This window comes from Podarcis pityusensis, assembly GCF_964106645.2.
Source record: "Podarcis pityusensis genome assembly, chromosome: 6".
Lineage (NCBI taxonomy): Eukaryota > Metazoa > Chordata > Lepidosauria > Squamata > Lacertidae > Podarcis > Podarcis pityusensis.
This window is the reverse complement of record NC_138030.1, coordinates 32,958,970-32,974,632: the sequence shown is the minus strand read 5'-3', so window position 1 is coordinate 32,974,632 and position 15,663 is coordinate 32,958,970. Positions and strand designations below refer to the sequence as shown.

At 42.8% G+C, this 15,663-nt stretch overlaps 1 protein-coding gene across 6 annotated transcripts in view; it reads left to right on the top strand.

The window, feature by feature from the left end:
- The first annotated feature begins 1,412 nt into the window (after nucleotides 1-1,412).
- PPP1R12B (protein phosphatase 1 regulatory subunit 12B) overlaps nucleotides 1,413-15,663 on the top strand; it is a 113,079-nt gene continuing 98,828 nt past the window's right edge. For 4 of the 6 annotated variants that reach the window (XM_081009806.1, XM_081009805.1, XM_081009804.1 and 1 more), the window contains exon 1: nucleotides 1,414-1,849. In XM_081009806.1, coding sequence (XP_080865932.1) covers nucleotides 1,574-1,849 — 276 coding nt within the window. In that variant the 5' untranslated portion in view covers nucleotides 1,414-1,573. Of the gene's footprint in view, nucleotides 1,850-15,663 lie in introns of all 6 variants that reach the window. The other 2 variants (XM_081009803.1, XM_081009807.1) reach the window with 1 other exon arrangement.

Here is a 15,663-nt window from a genome sequence, read left to right as displayed (position 1 = left end):
AATACAACACCCTCCTATTCAAGCCCCCAGTTCCACTCTGTCAGCTCCTGGCTGGTGTAGCTGAGGGCTTCAAAGACTGGGCCCCTTGGGAATATGCAGGACTTTGGATCCTTGTTCCACCCCCCAAATGCCCCATTAGAGGGCTTTATACTTGCTATCCCAGGTGATAGGGCACAGCTGGAACTTCCACCATGGTGGATCCCCCCCCCATCCATTTGAGATGTCCCTCCTTCCTGTCATCAAAATTAGGATGTGAGTGTGTGTTGGGATCACACTCCTTGCACAGTTAGTATCAGAGGCTGCTCTGCCATAAGCACACAGATATATTATCCGCCTTTTAAAATGGCTGCCATGTTGTGAATGCGCTATTTATAGTGATTCTAGGACTCCCCCACCAAACAAATGGTGACAGGTAATTAAAATAATGTCCAATGATAGCTATAATGTGTGATACTCATTTGGCCAATTATTAAATTCTCAAATGCCAGGAATGCTAAGAGCTAAACCACCCACAAGATGGAGCTAATGAGGCAAAGTATCAAAGCAACACCTTAAGCTGCTTTACAAATCCCAATACCCTCCAAGACCATGTTGCAGAAGCATGTATTATCTCATGGGCTTAGCCAAGGGGGGCGGGCAGGGGGGTTGCCCTCTAGATCAAGTAAAACAATATAAATGCTTAATTAACTGGCCAATCACGTCGGTTCCCCCCTCCCCCCAAAAAAGTCCTGTCCGCCCTAACAAAAATCCCGGCTACGCCCATACATTATACTACTCTTAACCCCACGGAAGGAAGATCTCTTTACTCCACTGAATCATTTATATTATTCCTGTTTATGATTTATACAAGATAATCAGTTTTATCTGCTTTGCATTCTGTGTTTGCAAAAGCAATTTACTCTTTCTTCGTTTTGCTGTAGCTAAGAAAAGGTGACTTACTCAGCGCTATGCCACGGAAGAAGCGAGCTTTTAACGCAAAGCCCCCAGTCTAATTCCATTCCTCACATCCTTAGGTAGTCCTTCCTTATCCTGGTGTATACATGCAACGAGCAGAGGAAAATGCTGCCTAAATATGCTCATGTGGCAGCACTATTTGCTACAGGTAGTAAGAATAATAACAATTCAGCATTTCCCCTTTGTTCAAGGCACTCAATATCTCGGGGATAATGCCACAATATCTCGGGGATAATGCCACCCACCTTTCATTCCTTCTCTCATTTTTTATCTCCCTCTTTTCCTACTCTCCCGGACAAAAAAAAAAAGCAACCTGGCGGACCTGGCGACGCAGAGGATCCTGGGAGGTGTAGTCCCCCCAAGGATCCCCACCGGGGCAGCCCCCTCTCAGAACTACCTTTCCCATGATGCTCGGAGGCGCCGTCTGCGCCCGCGCCGCACTCAACTCCGGCGCTGCGGGCGAGGGGGGAGGGACGGGCAGGGGGAAGTTGTAAAGATGGCGGCAGAGCCCGTTCGCTCTTCCCCGGGCTGAGGCGTTCGGCGAGGGTCCCTAGTGCGCCGAGAGCGGCGAGGCGGTGTCGGTGGCCCAGCAGCGAGCGGCGGCGGCGGCGCTTCCGCCATGTCTGAGCCGGGGCACTTGGGGGTGAAGCGGGCCGAGTCGGCGCGTCTGCGGCGGGCGGAGCAGCTGAAGCGCTGGAAGGGCTCCTTGACCGAGCTGGAGCCGGCGGCTCCCGTCCGGAGCCGGCGCCGCGGCGGGCCCCGCGTCCGCTTCGAGGACGGCGCCGTCTTCCTGGCTGCCTGCTCCAGCGGCGACACCGAGGAGGTGAAGCGCTTGCTGGCCCGCGGAGCCCGCCTCAACACGGCCAACGTGGACGGACTGACGGCGCTGCACCAGGTATCCCGGGGAGGCGAACCTCCCTCCCTCCCTCCCTCGACCTGTCAGCCCCTCGGCAGGGATTGGGGGGCGGGGGGGGGCGAGAGGGAGGGGTGGGCGCATAGGCCGACCCTTCCACCCACCTCCTGTTCCCCCGCACCTTACGGATGACAGCATTGCCTCAGCCATTTCCCATTGCTTTTAGGGTAATGACCTATAGATAGGATGAATGGGGGAGAGAAGAAGACTTGAAGGGCAGGTCAGCAGAGCCTGCCCGCTGCCTTCTAGAGAACTGGGATCAAAGTTTTCTCCATCATTCTTTCTCCTTTTTCCTCTTCCACCACCACCACCACTCCAGTTTTTATTTTCCTGCCTCTTCACCTGGGATGACCCTTTCGCAGGTGGAGCAATGCTATTATTCCGTGTGGGAATAGTCAGCGGTGCACATAGCCTTGTGCCAAGGATCCATGGCATGACCCATACCCTGCAGGATCTGCCTCTCTCCCTTTCCCCCCTCCAATTTTCTGGAAGGGCTGCACTATCTTTACTGGAAGTAGTCTTAGGTGAGAGCTGGCTTCACTTTACAGACACATCCCTGGCCCTCGCTGGGCACTGTAGGGTGGAGAACAAGTAGTGCCTTGTTTTGCTTGTGGATGGCAAGGTGCATGGTGATGGCATTGCAGCAGATGCTGGGCATCAGTGGAACTTGAAATCAGCTAGTTTCTCCTCTGTTCTCCTTGAGTGCAGCCTTTAAAGTCCTTGTGCCAGTGAACATAGCTAACCTTTCTGTGGCTATGCCAGTTGAATCACACTTCTCTCAGCCGTATCTCTTGTAACTTACTGTTTTCTGTCAGCAACATGCTCTTCTCATTTATTCGCTCTGGCAGGGGTTTTGCTATCTGGATAGCAATATCCACCCAAATTGTGTTTTCTTTCTCCTGTTGCAGCACAAATGCAATGTTCTGCCATTTACTGTGAACACACATTCTCTTACCAGAAATCCTCTGGGGGAAGATAAGACCATACAAATAAATTCAGTTAGTCTTAACCTACATTGTCTCCTCTTTCCTCCAAAAAGAGAGAGGATTGAATATATGGGCAAACCAGACTTGGCTGGAAGTCTCCCCCCCCCCCCAAAAAAAAAGATCAGGGCAAGGTCAAACTAGTTTGGTAAGTGTGGACTAAAGTTTCATGTTTACAGTTTAAATTGTGAATTGCCTGAGGAATTTGTTTAATACTAAGCTACCTTTTTCGGTCTTGACCTACAGGAGAGTTCATAACTTGATAGAATATGCTTCAGTAAAAACATTATCTGTCACAGCTATTTATAAGAGGGACTTCCCTTCCTTACATTCTGCCCTTTCACTTACACGACTCTCCAGAGTTCTAAACCAGGGCCCTAGATTGGAAGATACCATTACAAACTAAGAAGCTCCTAGAAAAGTTATATTTGGCCTGGCCATGGTTTCAGCTTAATGTGCTTCTAAAGCATTGAAAGCTACTGAAATTATTATTGTTCTTTGTTAATTTATGAAGCATTGTCAGTAACCTCAAGATTATGATTTGGTTACTGCTTTCCATATAAGAGTGCTGTGATACTTTTGACTTTCAAAACCTTTTCTCTTGGCAACCTTTACAGAGACCACAAGGTGCCAGGGTCTGAGATAAGCAACATAGAATTCTATTAATAGAATCCCTAATGTACTGCAAGTACCAAAAGTATCCTGGGAGGATACTCTTAAAATGACAAAAGCATCTTCATAGTGCAGTAGATAAAACATTTAAGACATTTAGAAATATCTAAATAACACATGCATGATTCACTTGTCATGCAAACTGAATTTATATGTAATCATATTTAAGTGTTTGATACTGTGAGTGACTAGAACATGTTGCCTTGATATTCTTCTGCTATTTACCCTAAAATGATAGGTAAAAGTTTCATTCAGTGCCCAAAGAAGACTGGTGTGATCTTTTTAATCTATCCTGATAAGTACAGAAGAGCATAAACAAAGTTTCAGTAATGTGAAAAAGCATAAATTATGCATAATAAGCACATTTGTACTTATTTTGGCATAATTTCGGGCACGGAATGGTCAAGGAATCATGCAGGGAATGCATCCCTGATTCTTTTTCTTCTTCTTTGGCGATCATTCGTAGCTGAGTAAGATTGTCTTCCATAAACACGGTTTTAACAATGAGTCCGTAAGTGACTGTGGAGGCCAATTCTGGATCCACACGTCCTTCCACAGTGGGGACATTGGTTTCCGGACGGGAGTTGATCACGGTGTGGATTTGCCAAGCATGCCTTCTTCTTAGCACGTTTCTCCCTTGTGTTCTGAGTTCGAGTGCCTTCAAAATCCATGTCACCTTTGGTAAAGGATGTTCTCCAACTGGAGCGCTCGCAGGCCAGTGTTTCCCAGTTGTCAGGGTTTCCCTGATTGGTGGAAATATGACTACTTATTCACCTTTGAGTTTCATTGCCCAAGAAGCATATATTTACATACTTACATAAAAGTTTTAAAAATGAAGAGCTGCTGATTTCTAGTGTGGAAGTAAATGTTCTGTTTGCCAGTAACTGCAGAATTCAATGAATCCTTAATATAGGTAAGAAATCTTAATCTGAAGAGTAGTACAGCTTGCCAAATAGTCAAATCCTTTTAAGGCCTTACATGTGATGTTCTCTTGGTACACCAAATTTGGTAGTACTTTGATAATTCTTAGACTAAAAGTATTGTGATCTCCAAATGTATTTAAAACATAACTGAGAAAAATGGAGCTATGCCTGCTCTTGGGGAAGTGTCTGATTTTGCTGCTGGTCGCATCAGGTTTGAAAGGATATGACATGTGAACAAGATCTGTGTTTTGTTGCACATAGCCAACTGTTATGTTTTGCCAAGCAAACACTTCCTTAATATTAGAAAGCTCTAGAAATTACTTTCAGCCTTACATGTGGGCTGAAAATAAAGTTTGTACCCAGTTGGGGGAAGTGACTGATATAATGGTGACATCCCTCTTCTTGGCTTGGATTTTTGTGTGATCCCACAGAGGTAGGCGTAAATCCCGTGCAATCTTGAGTAAACTGGAAATCATTCCATTCTATTTCAGGGAAGCGATCCCTGGGCTATGTATTGCCTTCTGCTCAGCTATTGGCGTGGAACATACTCTGTTCTGTGGACTTAGCAGTTTTGCTGAATTGCTTTATGGTTGAGATCCCTCAGAAGGTCAGAATCATATGGGAACATCATCTGGAAAATATTCCCACCCCCAAATATTGTGCTGATCATTGTTCTCCTCACTGTGTCTTCTAGTCTCAGCTACAGGCTGAGCACAAGAACTTCATGCCATGGGCTCTGCTGCTAGCTGCTCTCCATTACTGGCTTTAATACTTGGCAAGCCCACACCTCACATTCTGTGACATTGAAGCTGGGATTAGAGCTCACCATGTCATCTTCTATTTGGTGTGAATTCTTTGCTGCCATACCTAGTGTATTTTCTTCTGCCTGCCCCCCCTCTCCTTCCTGCCCCTGTCAGAAATGGTGTGTGATGAGCGTTCCAAGTGTTTTCTATAGTCACATGGAAGCACTTTATAAAAACAAGCAGAGAATATCTTTTTAAAAAAGCTATCAGAATCTAATAGATTCTAGTTATTTTACAGGCGCAATTCAAAGTTCTGGTTTTGACCACTAAAGCCCTTTAGGGCTTTGTGGCTGGGATACTTGAAGGACTTATTGTCTCCATGTTTTCTTGCCCATATACTAACATTCTCAGCAGAGTCTATTTTTTTGGATGTCCCCTCCATTTTATGTGTGGTAGATGGCCTCATGGAGGTTGACCTACTCAGTGGTGGTAACCTGAGTTTGGAAAGCTCTTTTCATGGAGGCTTGCTTGGAATCTGCCTTGATGTCATTTCAGTACCAGACAAGACCTTGCCCAGGGGTAGGCAACCTAAGGCCCGTGGGCCGGATGCGGCCCAATCACCTTCTCAATCCGGCCTACGGACGGTCCGGGAATCAGCGTGTTTTTACATGAGTAGAATGTGTCCTTTTATTTAAAATGCATCTCGGGGTTATTTGTGGGACCTGCCTGGTGTTTTTACATGAGTAGAATGTGTGCTTTTATTTAAAATGCAACTCTGGGTTATTTGCGGGGCCTGCCTGGTGTTTTTACATGAGTAGAATGTTTGCTTTTATTTAAAATGCATCTCTGGGTTATTTGTGGGGAACAGGAATTCATTCATTCCCCCCCCCAAAAAAAAATAGTCCGGCCCACCACATAGTCTGCAGGATGGTGGACTGGCCCATGGCTGAAAAAGGTTACTGACCCCTGCCCTTGCCCCTCTCCAGCTTTCAAATCCTGTGTACATTGTTTTTATGGTGTGGATTTAAAGAGATCATTATTTTGTACTCTATGGAATACTAGATAGGGGGTGCCCTTTTCAGTTTAGTAAGTAATTCTCAGTTTTTCTTGCAACTTCATTTTCTGTTATATAACTGGAATCAGCTGCTGTTGAAGACAAGCTTGTGTCTATTTCTGAATCTCAGTTAATAGATTTATCAATCTTCCATTATTATCTCCTGGTTGATTTATGTTGACTAGTTGAGTTAGGAAATTTTAAACGTTTTGTAGTTTGCCTGCATTGGATTGGATCTTGGTGTTTTAGAGGTCATTCCTTAATCTCAAATTGAGGTGTACTGCCCAGTTGTAATATTTAATTTCAAACATTCGCTTTGGCTGCAATACTAGACCCAATTACTGGATAATAAATCCCATTATGACCTTAATGGGATTAACTTCTGAATCAACATGCCTAGGATTGTGCTGTTAATAGCTGTAGGGCGACAACTTCTAGATTTATAAGATAGAAATTGGGCTCTTTTGCACCACAGTTTGCCCTATAGTTTCTGCTCTTGTGAATTCTTTTACCTGCACTTAGGTCAACCTGCCTTGCCCCTATACCTTATTTGTAAGTGGCAGCTATACCAGGGTTGGGACACTGGCTTTGTGGCACTGCCTCAATGTACTAACCAGCCCTTCATGTTGCTGACACAAGGAAGTAGATAGGAGCTGTATTTTTGGAATTCTGAAGAAAGGAGGGTGTTCCTTTCTTTCAGTAAACATTCCAGAAAGCAGGCTTCATTGGCAGTGTCCACCACTTTTGAAGGGAGAAAAGAACAGGAGACAGTACCATGGCTGCCTCATATCAACCAATAGCAGCTATATTTTTACAGCAGTAGTTCCTCAGCAGTAGTTCCTCAATTGCTCTGGTACCCACTATCAAAAGATATGGGAATCTGTGGCTAGCGATTGGTGCCACACCAACTGCTGATGGAAACAATCCCCTTTTCTTCCTTAGTATTCAAAAGATACAGTGTGTAGATATTTTTTAGAAGGTTGATATGGACTCAGCTATTGTTTAAATGAAAATGTTTGTTACTTACATGGATGTCATAGTTCTGTTTAGTGGTACAATGTGACATCTGGGGCATGGTAACTTATAAAGGATTTAAGATTCAGAAAACTTAAATTGAAAAACAACCAGCATTTACAAATTTGCTTCCTAAGGACAGTAAATAAAAATATGCAGTGGTCCAATTACAGTTAACCTCCACGTTTTACCAGGATTTGTCATCAAAATTAGTGAAATCTTTGACTGAAGAATGATCACCTGCTGTTAATCTTCTGTGTGTCAGTGGCCTTTCAGGTCCTCACTGAACTTGGCTCTTGGATATTCTGAAGTACTGAATTGATCTGACACAGCAACTGCTCACCATCCATTTCCGGACTATATGAAAAACAGGCTTCTATTTTTAACTTGTTCACTTTAGGCTTCAAAGCTACTGTTGTTTCTTTGCAGTGTCTTGACTTTAATTTGATCTACAAAGGTCTCACGAGTATCTTACCAGCCCTGTTTGCATGCAACAGTGAGCCATGTTTAGAAACAAACCATATCTTACCACAAACAAGTAGCATGATTAAGCACCGTGTGTTTCTACGCTCACCTCACTCTTCCTTTTGCCTAGTCAAGAAACAAAACCCTGAAGCAGCTGGCTTAGCATTGTGTTACTTTATGTGTTTTGTTTGGAGAGAAACCATGAGCACTGATTTGCACAAAAAGCCAAGCCAGCCACTCCAGTGTTTGTATTACTAGCTAAGCAAAAGGATCAGTGAAGCTTTGCAATTGAGTAGCATGTGCTGCCATATTGAATCTTCAACCTGAATGTGTTTAGGATTGGAGTACAAGCTCTTTGAAGCAGCAGATGCTCTAGTTTCTTAGAAGAAAGAGTCTGCTCAGAATCTTGCTTGTGCCACCGTATGCCATGGATAGGGCATCTGTAACCCCCCCCAGATGTTTGGCTCCCAATTCCCATTCATTGTAGCCAGCATGGCCAGTTGGCTGGGATGATGGGAGTGGCAGTACAACAACACTTGAAGGGCACCAGATTGGAGAAGGTTACTGTAATGTCAGCATAACACTTTATTTCTTTGTGTGTGATGTGGCATTGATATGTGTCTTGGGGTTTCCCCTCAAAACCTTTTGTGCTGGGAGGGGGAAAAAATCAATCTGAATGGCTGCTGTCTGCTCTTAATTGTGTTATTGAGCAGAAGACAGAAATGTGAAAGCCCTGGGGATGAGGTTTGCTCCCTTTCCCTTTTGAGGTCTGCAAAAGAAAAAAATGGAAATTAGGTGTGTGAGAGAAAAATAACTGCTCTCATGAAGTATTTTCTATTTCAGAATATGAAACACTTCTCAATGTTTCACACTCCTGCAAATATTTGACACAATTTAATAACTTAACGAATGACTTCATTACTATGACATTTTACTGAATTACTAAAAAGAAAAAGAGAAAGCATACTTAGGATTGTGTGTTGGCACTGTACTTTCCAGTGCTGCAGAATACAGAACACCTTCAGGTATTTGGTTCAGGAGTGCAATCTGGGTGTCTGCCAAAGATGTTGCTGATTCTGGCAAAGCCATTATACAGCATAGTCTTTGCTTTCTACTCACTTTGGATTCCTGTTCTACATTAAGGAAATAGCTAAGGACACTTGTGTGAGGTCAACATGCCCTCTTGATCCCTGCCCATCATGGTCAGTGAAATCGAGTAAGAGGGGATTGATTGAATGAGTGCAGGGGGTGGTTAACTACATGAGGAAGTTATGCCAACCACCTTGAAAGTAGTGGTAGTGTCACCTCTCCTGAAGGTCAGGTAGTGGTAGTGTCACCTACTGGACCAAGAAAAATGCCACCTAGTCTTTAATATTCCCTTTCTGGGTAATGTGATTGAGAGGGTGGTGGACAGTCTTTTTGCAGGTATGCCTAGAGGAAGCAGATTGTCTAGACACATTTCAACACTTCATTCTGGCTTCAGGCCTAGAAACAGCCTTGGTCATCCTGATTAATTAATTGGAGAGGGTGAATGTAGCCATGTTGGTTCTCCTTGGACCGCCTAGCAGATTTCAACACCATAGACCACAGGGTCCTTGTGGAAGAACTTTGAGGACTGGAAACCCTGTACTACAGCAGTTTCTCTGCTGCCTCTAGGCACAGAAAGTAGCATCAGTGACTGTTGCTGAGTTGCTCAGGGGCTATCTACTGTGCTATTTAGCATCTATATGAAACATTGTGAGCCATCATCCTGGAATTTGGAGCATGGTACCATCGTTAGGTACCTGTCCATAGCTTACCCAGTTAGGCTGTCTTGTGAATCTCGTTATGTAAATAGGGAGAGCAGGAGGGATTATACACAATGAGCTTCCTGTCATTCCTTATTTATTACATTGATTCAATTCAGATGTCATGTTCTTAGTCATATGAGCCGGGGTGGGGGACCTTCTTGGCCTGGTAGGCTGGAACTTTTTCTCCCATGCCTACGGGCCAACATTGACAGGTGGATGGAATCACCCACCTGCCAATTATCTGCTATCATAATGATGTCAGGTGATGGACAGGTGGGTGGTCCCCTCCCATTTGTCAAAGTGGGAGTGTTACTGCCCATCCAGGATTGAACTTGACACACGTCAGCTTGAGTGAAACTTTGGGCTCACATGCTTTACCATTCTCTCTCCTGCAAGTGTGGAACAGTACTTTTGCAACACTTACTTCTGCTTTCTGAGAATCCTGTCTTGTTATGTATGAACCACAGGTTGTGATTTAAAACACTGATCAGTTTCAAAACAAGCCGTGTTTAAGTTATGTGCGACAGAGCTGGCTTGTTTAGTTAGAGTTTATTTTAAACCACAATGACTGGGTTGTAACAACAAGTCAAGATTGTCTGAAAGCAAAGCTAAACACTGCACAGATCCTTCTCCCAGGTGCATGGGAGAGGGGAGAGGTCAAGGCTACATCAAGCCTTGCTTGGGCTCCTACCAGTTTGTGAACATAGTATGAATCATGGTTTTTTGTGAATATGAAAACCAGTTCACTGCCTTTGTGCTAACTTATATTTCTTTTGGCATTGTGCATAATTTGATTCTTGTTAAAATATAAGCATTAGCCTATTGTTGGTTGCAAAGGGTAGCTTCCACACATGAGAGGTGATAGGTGCAGTGAGTAGAAGTGAGTCAGCAGAGAGTGACAAAATAACCTATGTGGACTCTTACTTGAATGTCAGTTCTAAAGTTCACTAATGACACAGCTTTAAAATTGTTTCATTGCTCTTTTAAGGAGTTATACAAGAGTAGAAATTCAGTTAAAGAATGTTCAGGATCAAGCAGCACTTAATGTAATATGGATTTCTTTATGCTAATTCTAGAAGACATTAAGTAGCCCATTAGAAATTGCCCAGTGGCCCACTACTGGCCCACTGTCTACCTGCTCCTTCAAATAGAAGAAAATAGAAGAAAAATAACTGCATATATTTGCTTATAGGGTTGACAAAAAATGTCTAGCTCTTAGCTGCTATCTCTGGACTTATTACATATATTTTTATTTTATATGCTGTCCTGATATCTGAATACTCTCAGGGCACCTTATACAATAAAGCCAATAAAAACATTAAGGCAGCAATAAAGAGCTTAACAGGCAAACAGAACAATGACTGGTATATGCTTCTGGAGTGGGTTAGGCTGCTGGAAGACTACTGGTAGTGGTGTTTCCTCCAGCAGTATTCTTATTCTTATTACTGTTAGCTATTATTGCCATAGGCAACTCAAAATGACTTTTAAAAAGCACTGCTGAAATGAAATGGATGAGTGAAAGTGGGGGTGGCCAAAGATCCACTGGATCCTAAGTGACATTCCAGCAAGAGAAGTCAAATACAGGCCTTTCTTCTTCCCCCACTTTCTCCCTGAGCTGCAGGGTTGCAGAGGTGTCAGTGGTTCTGCACCCTAGTCAGAAGTTAGGATTGTTTCCTAACATAAATAAAGCTAGTGGCAGTAAAAATCAGTACAATTTAAACATATTTATTCATGGGCTATTCCCTCACTTTCCGTTAGCTTTACAGCTTTGCTTCCCAGCCACACGTGATCACCATGCACGTGTACTCTATTCCCCAAGTTTCCCTTGCAGCTTGTTCTTGCCGCTGCTGCCGCCACCAAATCTTCAACTGAACACCTGTTGTATGAGCCTAGAAATAAAATGTTTCGGGTTCTGCAGTGTTCATTTCATTCTATTGCAACTATCGCAGCATGCTGCTAATAACTCTAAGGCTCACTGTCAGTTGGGAAGAATGTTATGTTGTGGCATTGGCATGGCTCAGCGGCAGAGCTAGAAGATTAAAGGATACAGAAGTGGCAAATAGAAATGATTTCACAGTACACGTTTGGGAAAATATTTAATGAGGAGCTCACTGCAGAAATAAAGCAGTCATTTAAGCTGCTTATAAGATATTAGATGGTCAAGATTATATTTTTCCATCCTTGCAATCAATAGAAAATGTTCCTTGAGGGCCTTATCAAATACTGTAGCTCCACTGGTGCAAGAGACTTATTTAGAGCGTGTATACCCTGCTCTTCTGCCAAAAGCCTTCCCGGAGTGGCTTACATACAGTCAGTTAAAACAAGACTTCCATGCATGCAACAGAACTTCCTCTTCCTTTATCCTTCAGCCCCCTGTGTGCCTGTAAAATTAGCTTTGGAGAGTTAGTGGAGCCTGTAGAGCACATTTTGGGGGCACGTGGTGGAGAGGTTTGGATACAACCCTTTGTGTTGGCATGTGGAAGTGCTGTTAAATTGGCACCTGCTAAACGAACTCTCCAAAATATTTCTGCCATCTCTAAGACTAATAACAATTTTGCCTCCTTTATCTTGTCAGGTACTTTGTGTTTGAAAACGATACCTTTTTTTTTACTTAGGGAACTGTGCACCCTCATGGGCTTCTAGCAATATTCTGAATATGTTTGTTTGCTTTCGGTTATACATGAAGTTCATAGACATTTCTGTCATAGGATTTTTGAGTAAGTTACAGGAAGATGTCATTCAGTTTTACATGCATTAATATATACCAGAAGCATCAAACCAATGAATGGACTGAAAATACGTAGTCACTGAGATTAGGTGGCCTGGCTTCCAATGATAGGGAACTCTCTAGAGCACATGGACTGCTCAGAATGCTACAGAAATGTGTTACATCACCTAAGTGCTAATGAGCACACGGTTCATCACTTGGCAAAAAAAAGTTACTTTTTTTAAAATGGGGGTTGGCGTCTGGGAAAAAAGATGGTGGCAAACCTGCCCCCCATTGCACGCAATGTCTTTTGACTATACAGGATTTTGTTTTCAGGTGCGATCTCTGAAACATAACCCCTGTGTAAGTTGAGGGCTTACTGTATTGCAGTCTGGGACCCAGTTTGGAGGAGGCAACAAGCTGACCACCCCCCCATCTCAGGTGCTGAGCACATTGAGGCATGCTACACCCTATTGGTGTCTCCATTGCTTTTGCTCATAAGTTTAATGAAACAAGCTCCAAAGTAGCTGGCATTAAAATAGCTATATTTCAGAAAACAAAATTGTACCACATATTTTTATCTTACTAAAGTAAGTTTGGAGTGGGTCCAAGCCTTGGACCAGATTTCAAGTTTCTGAGAAAATCCTAGGTTTCATTTTATATGTGGTGTATGATTTGGGTGAAGTTTGAACATGCAAATGCAAACATATAGAAAGAATTTCCCACAATAGTCCTCCCTGTACTCATACAGCTGAAAATAATTGTAAGCGCAAGGTAAATGTTTTGTTGGGCACAGTGCCATTAAATTCTTGACTGATTTTACTTTAACAATAGCATTTTAATCCAGTGTTACAAGGCTTGTGATATATCCATAAGCCATCTGTATGTCAATGAAGTATGTGATTACCATTTTAAGGGGAGAGTGAACTTCAATTTGAGTGGTGTAATAAATGACCTGTCATTGGCAGAGGGAGGTAATATGAAGGATGACTAGTAGGAATCATTTTGAAAGAATGGGTGTGAGATGGCTAAGACTATTGTGTCAATAGTGATATAACCATTGACTGTGTACTGACGTTCAGCAGGGGTGCCTGGGAAATGTTTGAGGCAAGTTCTGACTATCTCCTGAAAAAACATTGAGAGCTGCCTAGACTGAAAAAATATTTGACAACTGTATTCCTTTCTGTTGTTGTTCGGAGATTTACCTGACTACTTTCTGGCATTGCTACTTCTGATGAATGTTCTGAGTGGTGAGCTCTGTGGGGCATGAAGGCAAGGGCATACCTTCCAATGCTGACAATTGCTAGTGGTGACAGTTGCAAGGCTATTTTGGGAGTTTTATTCCTTCGTTCTTTGAACTCATGTGTCTGCTCCCAGACACTGTTAACCCTGACACTGTTCAGCTGTCGGGAGGCTTGCTTTATGTGAAAGATGCTTGCCTATTCACCATTCAAATTAAAATAAAGAAGTTGCTTCTTTGAGTGAAACAGAAATAATCACAAGCCCCATTCTATCACACTTTCAGTGGCTTTATTATGGTGTGTGTGTGTGTGAGAGAGAGAGAGAGAGAGAGAGAGAGAGAGAGAGAGAGATAGAATTAAATCCAGATGAGTGGGTCCAGTTGTATGGATGTTCCCAACTTAAATCAGAAATTAGATTTTTGCAGATATAGACATTTAGAGAGTCAAAGCATTACACTTGGACCATGGGGTCTGAATCTGCATCTAGGCCATGAAGTTCACGGAGTGACCCTGGGTCAGTGTCTCACTCTACCCTAATTCAAGGAATTGAGATGTATGGATAAAATGGGGTAACTCCTCCCATTTTATCCTGAGAGTGTGTGGGATATGAATGTAAAGAAGAAATAGAACCTAATGGCACTGCTTCCCAAATCACTTGAATTGTATTTATTGCATAAAGTTATATAGTCTTTAGGTTGGGTGCAGAGTAGAACTCTAGCAACTGGACACCATGGCTGGCCCAGGTGAGTCGGCAAGGTGAGTCGACCACCTCAGGCAGCAGGATCCACAGGGGCAGGTGGAAGGGACTTTCCTGCCCCTAAAAAACCCTCCCTGAGGTTTGGATAATCCTGCTGAATGGGGTTGTCTGTTGTGTGGGTGTGTGCTGAAGATGAAGTAGAACTCCAAAACTGGGCCAAGGAATCTTCAGTGAGCGGCTGTTTATCTGGATCCAATTCTTATAATTAAAATGTACAAGGTTTGATAATCAAATGAAACATTTATTACACACTTTTAGTGTAGTTGTTTGTCAGCAATAGTGTGGTAGCCATTTGTGGTAGCTGTGATCAGGATGCAAAAGGTAGAAGCAATAGAGTTGTCTCCATAATTTTGACCTGATGCTAAAGAGACAACCCATTGTTGTTGTTCTCTACATATTAATATTTAAACTGAAATGCTTTTTCTCTCCAACAGTGCAAGCTGATGTGTTGGAGACTTCAAATAATTGCCAACTATGTGGCCAGTTCTCTTTTTGTTCACACATCTTCACTGAATCATGGTGATGAAGGGCAAATGTAGCAAGTTCTAATTCAGAGGGCTTTTAAGCATCTTACCCACAGAGGTTATGAAGTGCTAATTTAGTGATCCATAAAGAATTCACCAAAGTAGTTTCCAAACATCTGTGTTGTAGCTAAGTGGTATGAGTAGTTGATTTTTCTATTTCTTCTGAATACCTTTGCATCTCACTATTTTAAATGTGGAAAAACAGTAGCCAATGTTTTCTAAAATTAATAACACTTTTATGCCCAAGATTCCAGGAAAGTGTTTAGTGTCCTCTCTTCATGTATTTGTTGTTGTTTAGTCGTGTCCGACTCTTCGTGACCCCATGAACCAGAGTACGCCAGGCACTCCTGTCTTCATGTATAGTGTACATCAATCCCTGAAGTGCTCAAACATGACCATTAAAAATAAATACCTCTAAAGCATAGGACTACAGTTTTGTTTAATGTTTGGAATCTACTATATCCACAAATCAAGTTATTGTATTGTATATTCATTACAGGAACAGGTGGGGACTTAATTTTGTTTGTCTTCACTCCAGTTTCCATTCCTTAGGAATCAAGTGGGATATTGACTACTTATGACCAAGGCAGTAAGCGATCCAAAGGAATCTAGGCTTTTATTTTCTTGGATCTCATAAGCTTTCTTAGAACCCAGTTAATCCAGTAATTTGTGGGGAGGGGGGGACATTTGCAGTTCCTTTGGCTGATGACCAATCTGAGCAGCTATAGTTAGCCACAGATGTTTTGTAGTGTGGACGGAAGACACTGGATTGGATAAAAAGAATTGGGTAGAATTACTTCACTAATTAGCAGTGTTCTACAGACTTGTGAATATTACTAGCAACAAAATCTCTGCAGAATTGTGACATGGTGTATGATCCAGGTTGCAGCACATATGTGATGCATTGAGACACGGGAATTAGT